The sequence below is a fragment of the Podarcis pityusensis genome, assembly GCF_964106645.2.
Source record: "Podarcis pityusensis genome assembly, chromosome: 5".
Taxonomy (NCBI): domain Eukaryota; kingdom Metazoa; phylum Chordata; class Lepidosauria; order Squamata; family Lacertidae; genus Podarcis; species Podarcis pityusensis.
In genome coordinates, this window is record NC_138032.1 from 68,785,526 (window position 1) to 68,800,839 (window position 15,314).

Genomic DNA, 15,314 nt, shown 5'->3' on the forward strand with positions numbered 1-15,314 from the left:
ATCTTTTGCTGCTCTGGAACACTTCAGACTGAGGGTGGGGGATTGGCGGCGCAATCGTGTGGCGGTTTAATCAGAAGGAAGTCCCATTATAGAATCATAGAATCATAGAATCATAGAGTTGGAAGAGACCACAAGGGCCATCGAGTCCAACCCCCTGCCAAGCAGGAAACACCATCAGAGCACTCCTGACATATGGTTGTCAAGCCTCTTATGAGGCTTATCACTAGTAAACATGTTTAGGATTGCACCCCAAATACTTTGATGTTCCTCCATTTTAAAGACTCCCCTCACATAGACAGAACCAGTACTGTCATTAGGCCAACTAGGTAGCCGCCCTCAGAGGGATGCAGTAGTACTGACCTTTGAGGGGCACAGTTTTATACAAATTAGTTTTTGATATCTCTTATCAATTTCTGATAATATTTTACTTTTACTTCATATTTTGAAGAATTTTTATCATTTCTGAAGCAATCAATACAAAGACATGTTTTTGGGAAAAAGAAATTGGGGTGAAAAAACGATCTGAGGAGAAACCAGAGTAAAAAAAAAAAAAAATTGGTGGTGGTGCAAGTAGTTAGCTTTGTCTAAAGCACAAGATAGTCTGCACATAGATACCAGCAAGAGAAGTTAGTCCTCCTGCCTGACTTGCTGGTCTTTTATGTGCAAAGCGAGGTGTTTTATGTGAGGAAACATCCAGCCAACCTGACTTGCTTGCCATCTATAGTGGAGCAGCAGGCTAGCAACAGAAATATCTCACAAGGCTCCCAAATGTGTAGCTTGGGAGGGCACTTAATCCTGCAAGCAGGACTGTGTATGGGTACCGTATGTCTTTGATTGCACGTCACAGAGCTTTTGAACACTTCTTTCCAATGGCAACTGAAATGAGAGGCACTTTCAACTCTTAGCCAGGAAGGGGTCTCTCTCTTGGTTAGTCTTGTATAGTTGGAAGGGACCCCGAGTCACCTTGAGCTGCAATGCAGGAATCTCAGCCAGATCATACATGACAGGTGGCCATTGAAGGAGAGTCCACCACCTCTCATGGGAGTCTCTTCTACTGGCAAACAGCTCTTACTGTAACTTATTTCCACATGAACCCCACCTTTTTTTCTCTGACAGACAATCTGGGACTAGGCACAGATTTCATATGTTTCCGTATAAATTTTGGGACAGATTGAAGCAACAGCTGGTATAAGTGCCCAAAGATTTAAGCACTCTCCTTCCTAACGCTGAAACATGTCTAATCATACCCCTCTCTCCCATACATTAAATCTGTGAAACTGAATCCTGGTTTTGGCCATTAGCCGGCAAAAATTGTTCGTTGAAGCTCAGAGAATTATCTCCAACTTTGTGACACTGGCAAAAATAAAAATAAAAGGTATGTTGAAGCCAGCCTAATGCCTGTTCCATCACACCCAGCCTCCATTTTGCTGTCTCTAGATGCCCTCTAGAGGATAAAGGCAGCAATGGGGTTGCAGGACACATATGCCATAAATATACCAGAGCCTTTTAACAGGAGGAGCTGCTCATCATGATTAACATGGAGTTCTGGAAGCCCCAGAGCTCGGCCTCCTGTCTTCTCCTATGCATTTGTTGTTCCTCTTTTTCTACTTGCTGCTGCCGTTAAAAATACATACAAAGCATTCACAATGTTCCAAGTTGCAGGCAGCGAGTGGATGTTTGGAGCCTGAGGTTTCGCAGTGCCCGAAGGGATCCTGGTAGATTTAATGAGCCAACCGTATAGAAAACACATAATTCCTTGGGCCAAACAGTAATAAGTCTTGATGTAGTGATACTGACACACTGCTAACTGCTTGAGGAACAATTCAATTAAAAGCCACTACACATCTTGCTGCGAACATGCTCTTTGCTTTCGCAGAATGACTCTCTCGACCCCCCAAAACTCTCTAGGCTTGCATATGACTTCGCACTTCATGGTGAAGATTAGGCTTGAAGGCCTTTGAGGGCTATGCCAGGCCACTGCAATTTATCCTTGTCCCCATCTGCAGGAGAAGCACATTGAAGTGGGAAGGACAGAGTTCATGATTGGAGAATGAAAGCATTTCTATTTCACTCTCTGGTTGGTCTGTATATGTAGAAACATGTCACCCAAGTGTCCAGAATGCTTTCCTCACAAGAAAACTGACCCTGCAAGAGTCTACCCAGGAACTCATTCTTGGGAAGATGGAGAGCATGGAACTATGTATATATTATAGCACTTGGTCAAATCCTTCCTGCTGACTTATATCTGAAAAGTCCTATGCCCCAGCAATTGCTATGGTGGGGATTATTGCTACTGGGGGTGGGGAATGGAATGTGTAAAATGGCCTCTTCAAATAATGACGGTAAGATGTGAAAGAAGTCCAGAGTACTTACTGTATGTACATCTCCAGTCCAGGGGGTCTTATTTTATAAAGGAATATTTTGCAAGGGGAAAAAGACCCATGCCTCATTGAGGGCCTTAAGCAGGCTTCCCACTGAAGTAATCCAATCACTGAAGATCACAATTCTGCTAATTGGCTAAATATGCTCTAATGGTGGGTCACCAGATGGCCTACAAAGAAGGGCAAATGGCTTTAACTCTTGGCACCGAATTAATTACCAGTCATTACAATCACAGGGAGAGTTGGCTCCTGTAACTGCAGTTGTAAGACATCCATTTGCTCACCCAACGGCTCCCTCTGGTTCCTTTTTATGAAGTGGGTAGCTTTGCCTGGGTAGCCATGACAGCTGGCGACTGTTCTGACGGGCAGCAGAAAAAAACCATTTTGCCTTGAGAAAGGGGTGGCACTTTCTGTTATCCTTCATGCTCTGAGAGACCCAAAACAGCAACGAGAACAGGGGTTTTTGAACATCAGGGAAATGAAAGAAGCAGCGCCAACACTCACCCATCTCGAATCAAATAGTACTTCAGGATCTCATCAGTCTTGGAGGTAGGGGTGGCGAAACAGCTCTCCACTAATGTCTCAAGGCCACTCACGTGCACCAAGGGCTCAATTCCAAAATACAGAGAATCTCGGAGTTTAAGGGTGGGGCGAGCATCTCCGTAGGCCTCTTCAAACTCATTGTCTTTGAATATCTCGAGGGTAAAGGGGAAGACCCCCCGATTGCGGCTCACGATCTCAAGAGGCGAGTTCTTCACGTTGGGGACGTAGCCCTCTGACATGGTGTAGTGGCGAGGGAATTCACAAGTCACAGGGATCAACAGCTTCCCTGTGCGGACAATGATGTCGCCATTGCTGCCAGGCGTTTGCTTGGGCAAGCCAGTCACCATATTGGTAGCGATGATTTTGTCATTTACCACCTGGGGCAGAGAAGGAAAGAGAACGTTGTGAAGCCAGATGGATGAGGAAATATGTGAAGAGGAACAATTCTATTATGACTGGGTCTGTGTGAGCGAATCTGCAAGAGTGCAGGGGGAGAGGGACAGAAATCAGCTTCTGTGGGAGCAGAAGAAAGCTTCCTAAGAACAAGAAACTCTACAGTACTGTCAAAATTTGCTTTTAAAAATCATAATTATTATTTTATTTTATTGAATTTATATACCTCCCTTTACCCAGAGGTTTCAGTGAGGTTCACAGAAAAGATCAACATAAAAGCCACAATATATATAATCAAAATAAAAACAACCCAATAACGCCCGCCCCCCAACGACATTTTAAAAGGGCAGAGGATGTCAATCAGATCAACCAAAGGCCTGGTTAAAAAGGAATTTTTTTGCCTGGCACCTAAAGGTGTATAATGAAGGCGGCAGGCAAACTTCCCTGGGGAGAGGATTCCACAGATAGGGAGACACTGCAGAGAAGGCCCGTTCTCATGTTGCCACCCTCCAGACCTCTCGAGGAGGAGAAACACAAAGAAGGGCCTCAGAAGGTGATCTCAGGGTCTGGGTAAGTTCATATGGAAAGAGGCGGTCCTTGAGGTATTGTGGTCCTGAGCCATTTAAAGTTTATAGGTCAAAACCATCACTTTGCAGGTGGACCAGAATCGGTATAATATGCTCAAACCATCTTGCTCCAGTGAGCAACTTGGCCGCTGAATTCTACACTAGCTGAAGTTTCCAAAGCATCTTCAGAGGCAGTGCTATGTATAACGTATTGCAGTAATCTAAGCAGAGCATAAGGTAAAGGTAAAGGGACCACTGACCATTAGGTCCAGTCGTGGCCGACTCTGGGGTTGCGGCACTCATCTCACTTTATTGGCTGAGGGATCCGGCATACAGCTTCTGGGTCATGTGGCCAGCATGACTAAGCCGCTTTTGGCAAACCAGAGCAGCACACGGAAACACTGTTTACCTTCCCGCCAGAGCGGTACCTATTTATCTATTTGCACTTTGACGTGCTTTTGATCTGCTAGGTTGGCAGGAGCATGGACCGAGCAACGGGAGCTCACCCCATCATGGGGATTCAAACCGCCGACCTTCTGATTGCCAAGTCCTAGGCTCTGTGGTTTAACCCACAGTGCCACCCGTGTCCTAACCAGAGCATAGACAACAGTAGTTAGGCTATCCCTGTCCAGATAGGGGCATAACTGGGCCACCAGCCAAAGCTGATGGAAGGCACTCCAGGCCACTGAGGCCACCTGAGCCTTGAGTGGCAGCAAAGGATCCAGGAGTGCCCCCAAGCTACGAACCTGCTAAAAAAAACCATGTTTCTAGTCTGTATGCTAACCAAGATAAGAGGGAAAGTGTGTGGGCATGCTGAAATGTTAGGGATGGCAAAATAAGATTTCCAGTGGTTGGTGGATGGTTAGCGAAACAGGTATGGAATATGGAATAGAAGGGAAATAGAAATTTCTCCCAAATTTCAGAACTGAATGTGTGTCAATAGCTATAAGGAAAAAAAGAGAGTAATCACTCCAGCTGTGATAATTTTCATTAAAAAGCTTGTGAGAGGCACAATGCTGAGAACAGGATACTGGATTTGACGGGTGTCTGAGTGATCCAGCAGGGCTCTTCTTATGTACTTTAAAAATACATATGAACCTGTTTAAAGTACATTTAAACACAGAAAAGAGAGTGGAAACCCAATTAAATAGCTATAAGATCAGGAGCGACTGAGGAAGCTGAGAGCTGGTGTCATTATTCTGCCAGCCAACAAAGGGCAGCTTCAGTCTCCTCTGTTGCCAGGTGAATAACAAACTATATTTTCTTAAAAACTAATTTTAACAGAGTTGTTTCTTGTTCTTTTGCTTATTTACTATGCTGTTGGGTGTAAGTGTGTGGCTGATACTGAAATCTAATATAAAAGAAACACTCATTCCTGGAATTGTTCTGGAAATGTTGAAGTAAAACCAATGTAGATTTGCAGTGTCAGTGTGCTCTTGAGAATATTCTTACATACACCAGAATTACACAGATTCAATGTTATAGGATTGATAGTCTCTAATGGAGATACATCCTTCCAGCCAACAGGAAAAAGCTAATATTCATACGTACATCTATAGTGGTACCACAGGATTTCAGGGAGAAGATGATGTTGACATGTGTTCCATTGGATACCCCTTTGCAGGAACCATTGATGAGTGAGAGGTCCATCCCTCCAACTAGATCCTTAGGGATGTTCACCTCTATGGAGGTAGATCTGCATAGGACAGGGACTGTAAGAAAGAGCAAATCTAGTGAGTGAGCTGGAAATGAAACTTAGAGAAGCTGCATGAGTCCTCCTTTGATGCCTCTTTTATCTGCAGCAAATGCTCCCTGATATAGGTTCATCTTGCCTGGTGGAAACCTGGCTTTGATCTGCCGGCTTGTAAAATGTGATGATTATTTTAAGCTTTAGATTCAGCTTCTTTAATCCCCCAGAGACCTGTCTGTCTTCTCTACTGTGACATCCTCACCCCTCAGGATGAGAGCTTAACTGTGCTTACATTGTATTTCTGAGATCTAGTAGTGTCATGTGCACTTTTGTGATGATTCAGTATTAGAGGGAGGTATTTTATTTTTATCCTAATCTTCCACAAATCAAGATCGCTTCCAGATGGAAACTCTCCTCCATTTGTGGCGATGCTGCATATGGCTAGCATTGCATTGGCACCGATAACCTGATCTTCACAGATTAAGAAATTGCCAGACTACCATTGTAGCATGAAGGCAAGAAGATATATTATTGTATATATGAATAATGGAAAATAAATATATCACTGGCCAAGAACTGTGAAACCAATGGCACTGTTTTATTTCATATTTACCTCAGAGAGAACATGTCTGGAATTCACTGACAACATATAGAACATTCTGGAGAGATCCCTTGGGGTAAACTGTATTTGATGGATTCCTACACACACACACACACACACCAAGTTTACTTTAATTTATGTATCTTACACTTGGCACTTATTTTGTTATATAATTAGACAGATGAAATGTTTATTAATCTTGACATGTACTTGACTGAACTGCATTGTATTGTTGTATTTTGTTTTTTAAAAGTCATTGTCATTTAAAAAACTGAAATAAAATGCCTGTTTGTTTGTTTGTTTTAAGGCACTGTGAAATGAGTAAAACAGAAAGTTTGACAAAAGACTAACGGCACCTCTCCATGCGGTGTGACAAGCTACTTAAAGAAAGGAGGAGAATTCTGTGACATAGCCTAGCCAGCTGTTTGCGACAGAGTGAGCTCCTGTTGCTCGGTCCCTGTACCTGCCAACCTAGCAGTTTGAAAGCACGTCAAAGTGCAAGTAGATAAATAGGTACCGCTGTGGCGGGAAGGTAAACGGTGTTTCTGTGCACTGCTCTGGTTTCGCCAGAAGCGGCTTAGTCATGCTGGCCACATGACCTGGAAAAACTGTCTGCGGACAAATGTCGGCTCCCTTGGCCAGTAAAGCGAGATGAACGCAGCAACCCCAGAGTTGTCTGTGACTGAACTTAATGGTCAGGGTCCCTTTACCTTTACCTTTTTAAAATTTAAAAGGTCAAGCAAAAAAACTATATTTGGATAGCACAAGCCCCTTGTGTGAGCCTAAGCAGCTTTTTGGATGTAGGCCAGTGTCTGTGTCAGTTTTGCATAAGGTTACATTATCTTTCTATCTCATGAGTATTCTGGACAGGCAAAGAGCTGCTGGCCAATTTGTCTCCTGAAAGGATTTCTCTGGGAGTACATTGATTATTCAGCCTCACCCCATATTGCTGACCTTAGTTATATATGTGAACATTTTACTACTAGGCAATACCACTTATCATCAAGTCTAACTATCCATGAGGGTGTTGGATTATTCTGGCCCTTAGAGTGGTGTCTGGAGAATAAAGTGTCCTTTAAGAATCAAAAGTTGCCCATCATCCTATATACAATGAAGGAACATTTTCAAGGAATCTTGCCCCATCCTCACAAATATCCTGATGGGTAAAAGTTCCAGTTTACTACTGACTGAGGCAGAAAACTCACTTCATATTTACCCATTTGAGTTTAACTAGTTTGTGTTCTTTGTTGCCATCACTATACATTCTGTGAGGAAACATTTGAAGGAAAACAAACACACTGTCATCCATATTTAGGGAATTTTCTGAAACACAATCTTCACTGTTTCACTGACACATAATTTTCAAGCTTGAGTGATGAACAGACTATAAATTATTTTTAGTGCGGAAAGGTACAGATTTATGAATCCTGCTAATGTAACAGTTAGCAGGCATTGATTTTGCCAGGTTTTTCAGAGTCATGAAAACAGGTGCTGCCCCCATTTAAAGTTGATGCATTGATTTCTGACTCCTGGTATCTTGGATAAAATACAGTTTTCTTTTTCCTCAAATGTTACTGTTCAAAACTTTTTAAACCATCTGCCCAGTCCAGGAAACAGTTTTGATAAGAAAACAATATGCTGAAGTGTGCGCACATATGTGCAGAAAAGTAATATTCCTGCATTTCCCTCCTGGCTTCATCAAGGGTGCTGTTGTGACTGAAGCATACATAATTTTATTTGTTCATGCTCAAGGTGGCTTACAACGTGAAAAAAAATACGTAAATGCAACATTACAAAAGTAGCCATAAATAATAAATAAAACATCAGAAAATGGACAACCAGACTGAACAATTTCCACAAAAATCACCATTTCCATATAAATCTAAAATAAAGTTAAAAAACCAAGAGCAGCAACAGCAAGCATACCCACCACAACCCACCCCGCAACAACAACACCACAATCCAAGAAACAGAAAATGAAAAGGCAAAGGTTCTCTGTCTTTCAGCAACTGCTCTGGTAGATACACAAGAGAGAAGAGGAATCTATGTATCCCAAATACCAGAGAACAAACCAGAAAGCAGGAGGTTGTCGGGGGGTGGGGGGCGAAGGGAGAGGCAAACATTACTTTCAAGCTTCTGAGGGACAATTTGGAAACCATTTCCAGTAATGCGTGGCAGATGGATAACTTTGCATAGATGAATTGATCAGCTCACAGACCTGATTTAGGACATTTATTAAGTCGCTCAATGAACTCTTTGATAAATGAGCATGCTTGGTGCTTTTCTGCTGTTTGGATCCCAGTTTGAGGGCCTGTCTCTCATTAATCAAGTAAGGCAAGGGCAGAAAATATGTATATCTTATTGGAAGCAATTTTTAAAGGGGGGATATAAGAAAGTGTACTATCCAGACCTCTTTTTTCCCTCGTCCAGCCCTACAGATGAAGGCCAACTTATGTTTCTGAGGCAAATTATAGAATGACAGAATCTTAGCGTTGGAAGGAACCCTAAGGGTCATCTCAACTAAAGCATCCATGACCGATGGCCATCCAAGGTATGAGAGAAGAAAGACTATGTTGCACCTGTAGCAGCAAAACCAGATGCCTTCATCTGCCCCACCTCCAATAAAACATGTCTCTCCCATACCGTTCTCTATAGCCATAGCAGGCACTGTAACTCTCCCAACAGTTTGACTTTACCCCTGAAGGCGCACTCTTGCCAACATTCACAAGCACTGTCTTTGTGCCCCCTCCCCTCTCCATATCCGCTGTCCCACAAACGTACATTACTTTCAGTGCTTCCTCAAACGTAAACAATTCCTAGCTGATCAAGGAATTTAATAACTCTCTCTTCAGCAGTATTGAGGGTAATGTTGACTACTAATTTACAGGAAGAGTGTAAAGTGAAACATTAATTTCCAAACTGCTTTGGATAACTGCTGGCCTTGTTACCAACTATAGCACCATGCACCTAATTAGAATTAATAAAAAGCTGTATTTATGCAGTTGGAGGCAGGGTCTACATTTTATGTTCCCATAAACTATTGTATGTGTGGTCATAAATGTGTTTTACTTAATAAAGTGCAGTGGCTGCTCCTTAAACACATTTGTTCTGGAGGACAGCATGTGAGAGTCTTGCAATTGCACTAGATACTCAAGCTGATGAGCCCACTACTGGGCATATGAGACATTTGTCCCACGTATTGTCCTTGCAGAAGAAACTACTGCAGGATGAACCCACCAAAAGCGGGGCAGCATAATTTCACAGGTGGGTCAGCATTTTGCTGTGACAGGCTGGTGTTGGATACTGTGTTTGCCCATCAAAATGGGAGGTCGAGCAGGAGTGAACTGTAGCAGAAGAACCACTGAACAAGGGAAGAGGGATCCATGGTGACCACACAGCCAAGACAAGTGTCGAGGAACCAAAACTAGGTCAGGGAACATAACTGAGATCTTCCCCAATGTACAGGGCTAGATGGAATGGGTTGATCTGTTGATCTGACCTCAGCATTTAGGAGGATCTCCTTCAAAATATATTTCATTTCTAATAGGATGGGGGCAAAGAAAGCAGGTGGTGCATTTGCTCCACATCAACGTTCTCCTGCACCAGCCACAATGTACTATTTGTTGCTAGCGATCTCCATTGTCCTACCTTGACAAGTGTGGTTGTCATCTGACAAAACAAGACCGCGTGGGCACTCACACTGGTAGGTGTCTTCCACCGTGACGCAAACATGGCTGCAGCCCCCATTGTTGTTGTGGCAACCTTCAATTTCTAGGATAGAGATAACAGTCAGACACACAAAAATCTTTGCTCAGCCCAGATCGGCTTGAGATGAAAGTCTCTATCTGCCCATAACAAGGGGATTTTATAGCAATTGTATCTGTGGTATAAACCTTCATACGTTATACATTAACTTTTGCAATCATTCTGGGCAAAATCTTTTCTAAGCTGCATTGATATGAATGGGAACTGTGGAAGAACATGGATGGGAATTATGAATAGAACATGAATGGGAAACTGTGACTATGAATGGTGGAAGAACATGAGTAGGAAGTAGGTCGTGCTTTTTGTGCAGCTCTCATTAATTTAAATGGCACTTGTACATAAGACTTTCTCTGTTGGATGTTACAGCAATTTGGAGGAAGAGGCAGCAAACAGCACACACACTTCCTGCTCCCTGTGAATCAATGTACTGTCCTAATCTGCAGAATCCCACAATTTCTCAGTTTTGTGTGTTTTCTTAAAAAAAGAAGTTTTTAATATTTTAAAATGTGTAAAACCTAGGTTTCACAACTTGTGTTTTTAAGTGTACAGTGGTACCTCGGGTTACATACGCTTCAGGTTACAGACTCCGCTAACCCAGAAATAGTACCTCAGGTTAAGAACTTTGCTTCAGGATGAGAACAGAAATCGCACGGCAGAAGCGGAAGGTCCCATTAGCTAAAGTGGCGCTTCAGGTTAAGAACAGTTTCAGGTTAAGAATGGACCTCTGGAACGAATTAAGTACGTAACCAGAGGTACCACTGTACAGTTAACTGTTAAATGCACGCAAAAAGGAGATCCTGCCAAGTTTACAGTTGGTAGCAAATACGGACCAGCTGCCATTTTAAGGCAGCCTTTTCCAAGTTAGTGTCCTCCAGCTAGTTTGGGCTACAACTCCCATCCTGCAGGCTGGGGCTGATGGGAGTTGTAGTCCAAAACATTTGGAGGGCACCAGGATGGGAGTGGAGCGTGGGCCTTGGGGCAATCTCTGTACATACGGAAAGAATGAAAAATTTCCAGGTAGTTTTCAAAACATCCAAGGCATTTCTTAGACTGACAAGATCTTGGAAGTTCAAATGAGCTTTAAATCAGTGCCCATGTGTTAGGCTAGGAAACCCCACCACTCTGAGATTATGACCATTAAAACCAATGGTATCCTTTGAAGATTTTGTGGCTGTGCAATGGATGTTGGGGTGGTTGCAAAGTGAATTATATCTTTCCTGGAATGGCTCATAAACCACATGGCATATCAGTAAATATGAAACCGACCAACTCGATTGTATATTGCTCAATAAATTCCTTGGAGAGCATTGAACGCATGAAAAATGTCACCTATTACCTCAGAGTCTTAAAACTATCTATATAGGAAGCACAAATTTCCCAACGTTTACTGAAAAGGAAACAATTACTCTTCCTAGTAAAAACAAAACAAAAAAATAATGATTAAAAAGGATGCTACCAGTGCTTTCCCCCCAAAGGCCAGAATGTTAGATTATGAAGATACAAATATATTATTGATGGATGTTGTCAGGGAACTGCCATCGGAAGGAAGGGAGGTGGAAGGGTCACACAGGTTGGGAGAGACTCAGCAGCTGAAGAGGGAACCAGTAGGGGGAGAAGAGCTGAGCTGAGGGAAAGTGAGCAGGAGGGATGGCTCCGAGACACTTCCAGCGAAAACAGTGGAGAGGTTTCAGGACCTCCTGTAGGGACACCCACTCCTCGCCGGAAACTGTCACGCAGAGAGTCCAGAAGACGTGTTTCCGTTAAGGAGCTTTTATGTTGGAAGCGATTCCGAAAGCAACCACTGTCGGAATCTGCAAGCGACTGACAGAGCCATGTTTAAGGGGCTCCGTTACAGACAGAGGTTTGCAAACTTGACCAAACTCTGAGGGACTTGGATTTTACGCACAAGCAGCTCATCGTCCCATCACAGCATTCCGACAGTCTCTGTGAGCAGTTTGTGCAGGAGAAGGCATCATGAGCAACCCAGCCGGAACCGGAGAAGCAGGAGCTGGAGCGGGTCCAAGCCTGGAGGAAAGGTACCGGGCGTTGGAGGTCCAGCTAGCGCTGCAGACGGCGAGGCTCGAGGAGAGGAGGGCTCAAGATGCAGAGAAGGGGAAAACCACCCCGCTCGCCAGAAAGTTGCCAGGATTGGTGCAGAAGTTTGGGGGGGAGGCCAAGGACTATCATGCCTTTAGGACAGAGATGCAATATGCTCTTAATCTGCAGTTTGATGACTTTCCCGACGAGGAATCGCGGGTGGCTTTTGTGATTGGGCATCTCGAAAAGGGGGCGAAAGACTGGGTGAGGCCCCTGATGGCAACAAACAATGACATCCTGAAGGATACGAGGAAGTTTTTTCGTGCTATGGATTTGATGTTTTCCAGCGATATTGAGCAGGGAGTGGTACGCAGACAGTTAATGGCGTGCAAACAGGGGAGCCGATCTGTGTGTGAGTACTGGACTCAGTTTACCATGTTGATCCATAAATTGGGGTGGGATCTATCGGCGGAACCCATTCAAATGCTCTTTGAAGAAGGGCTTTCTTCGGCTGTGAAAGACGAACTTTCCCGGGCGCCCAGGGCGGAGTCTATGGACCAGCTGACCAAATCAGCGCTGACCATAGGAGCGCGCCAAGAGGCGAGAGCCTTGGAGAGGCGGGAAGGGAAGGGGGAACATTGGAGGGAGCTTCGCATTCCAGAGATTCCAGAGCCACCGTTCCCGCCGGGAGAGCCGATGGAAATTGGAACAGCGCGCGCGCGCAGTTTCAAAGCCCAGTGAAGAGCGGAAGAAGGAGGGGAAGGGCGCCAAGAAATGTTATCTCTGCCAACAGCCAGGTCATTTTGCCAGAGTCTGCCCCCAAAGAAAGGAATGGCAAGGAATGGCGGGAGCTGTTGGGGAGAGGGAGGAAAAGGTACCGGAGCAAGTAAAAGCCAACGCCTGGCTGCCACCGTCGGGGCACAGCAGCCAGGCCAAAGAGCAGTGAAAGTGCCCACGCCGGAACCTCCTAAACCCGCCCTAGTGATAGAGGTGTTACTAGAGCTGCCTAACGGACACCCACTAAAGATAAAGGCGCTATTGGACTCAGGCAGCTCCTGCAATTTCATGAGTAAGGAGTTTGCTGCTGAGCACCAGATACAGACTATCCCTTTAAGTAACCCTTTGCAGGTGACCACGATCGATGGAAGGGAGCTGCTGGGAGGAGAAGTCAGCCAGCAGACCGTCCCAATGATAATGAGGGTAGCAAGACACACTGAGCTAATAGCGTTTAATGTGGCTACCTTGGGAGGAGCTCCCATTATTTTGGGGATGAGCTGGCTAGCGTTACATGATCCGCTAGTGGGCTGGCATCAGAGAGTGGTCTCCTTTGGGTCAGCACATTGTCTAGAACACTGCAAAGAGCGGGAGGCTCAAGGAGGGGCCAGAGCCACTCTAGCAGGGACGGAAGTAACGGAGAAGGGGAAGGTTCCCCAACAATACGCCGACCTGAGCAACGTCTTCAGCGAGAGGGAGGCAGACAAACTACCCCCACATAGGCCCTTTGACTGTCAAATCAATTTACTCCCTGGGGCACAGCTCCCTGTAGGCAAGCTGTACGCCATGTCAGATAGAGAGATGCAGGAGCTAAAGGAGTTCATTGACAAGAACCTGAAGAGAGGGTTCATCAGAGAGTCCAGGGCGGTGGGGGGCAGCCCAGTGTTTTTTGTGGACAAAAAAAACACGGACAAACCCAGGCTTGTAGTGGACTTCAGGGCCTTAAATGCAGTGTCAGAACCAGTGACTTTCCCAATGCCCAGAATTGATGACATTTTGACAAGGGTCAGGAAGGGAAAGATTTTTACTAAACTGGACCTGAGGGGGGCGTACAACCTGATACGAATAAGGAAGGGGGATGAATGGAAAACCACCATGTTCACCCCTTTGGGGGCATTTGAATATTTAGTTATGCCCTTCGGCCTACAAGGAGGCTCCGCGTGCTTTCAATCGTTTATGAACCACGTCCTGGGGCCTTTGCTTTACAAGAATTGTGTGGCCTTCTTAGATGACGTGTTAGTATATTCAGAGACTGAGGAGCAGCATGTAAAAGACGTCAGGGAAGTGTTGGGCAGACTGCAAGCCAATCAGCTGTGGGTGAAGCTAGAGAAGTGTCAGTTTCATGCCAAGGAGGTGGAATTCCTGGGGTACCGCTTGTCGGACAAGGGATTGGCCATGGATCCTGGCAAGGTCCAAGCGGTACTGGAATGGAAAACACCGAAAACAAGGAAGGATGTGCAAAGATTCCTTGGATTTGGAAACTTCTATCGGAAGTTCATCAGAAATTTTGCCCACTTGACGGCTCCCATTACGGACTGTCTCAGCAGTAAGAGGAAATTCGTTTGGACGGCGGAGGCGGAGTGAGCTTTTGAGGAACTGAAAAGGACGTTCGCTTCGGAAGAACAGCTCCTGCATGTGGATTTACAAAAACCGATGCGAGTGGAGACGGACGCATCAGACCGGGCTGTGGGGGCGGTGCTTTTGCAGCCTGGGAAGGAGGAGTCAGAGTGGAGACCGTGTGCCTTTTTTTCGCGAAAGCTGAACAAATCTGAGAGGAACTACACGGTGTATGACCGAGAACTACTTGCCATTCATGAAGCGTTCAGGAGATGGAGGCATTTATTAATTGGGGCACAACATAAGGTGCAAGTGTGCACGGACCACAAGAACTTAGAGTATTGGAGAACGGCACGAGTGCTCAACCAACGGCAAGTGCGATGGGCCCAGGAGTTCTCCAAATTTCACTTTGAAATCTGTTATGTGCCAGGTCCAGAAAATGTTAGGGCGGACGCTCTCTCACGCAAACCTGAATATTTGGAAGGGGAGGGGGGACCCGAAGAGAGACATGTCATCCCAGAGGACCGCTGGGTGTGTGGGGCGGCATTGGTGGGGCAAAGAGAACTGGTAGAGGAAACAGAGAATGATGAATATGCCCAGAATAAGCTCAGAGGTCTTAGGGGTGAGGGAGAGGAACCAGGGGGTTTTGAGGAAAGAAATGGAGCGTTGTATTACAAAGGGGCACTGTATATCCCCGAAGGAGACTTAAGGGGGAGGGTACTCAAGCAGTTGCACGACAGCCCCACGGCGGGGCATTTTGGACAACACAAAACCATGTGGTTGGTCACCAGGGAATTTTGGTGGCCTAAGGTGAGGGAAGATGTACGGGAGTATGTAAGAGGGTGTGAGCAATGCCAGCGAGCCAAAGGGGAGAGGCGGGCGCCGGCGGGGCTATTAGAACCCTTACCAACCCCAGAACGACCTTGGGAGGCAGTGTCGATAGATTTTATGACTGATCTGCCGAAGTCCAAGGGGAAAACAGCCATCATGGTGGTGGTAGACCTACT

General features: G+C 45.2%; 1 protein-coding gene across 2 annotated transcripts in view; it reads right to left on the reverse strand.

Moving 5' to 3' along the window:
* The window catches only part of OIT3 (oncoprotein induced transcript 3), a 35,894-nt gene that overhangs the window by 6,111 nt on the left and 14,469 nt on the right, over positions 1-15,314 (reverse strand). For both annotated transcript variants that reach the window (XM_081004728.1, XM_081004729.1), the window contains exons 5-7: positions 9,823-9,945; positions 5,435-5,595; positions 2,886-3,301 (exon numbers count right to left, since the gene is read on the reverse strand). In XM_081004728.1, coding sequence (XP_080860854.1) covers positions 2,886-3,301; positions 5,435-5,595; positions 9,823-9,945 — 700 coding nt within the window. The remainder of the gene's footprint in view (positions 1-2,885; positions 3,302-5,434; positions 5,596-9,822; positions 9,946-15,314) is intronic.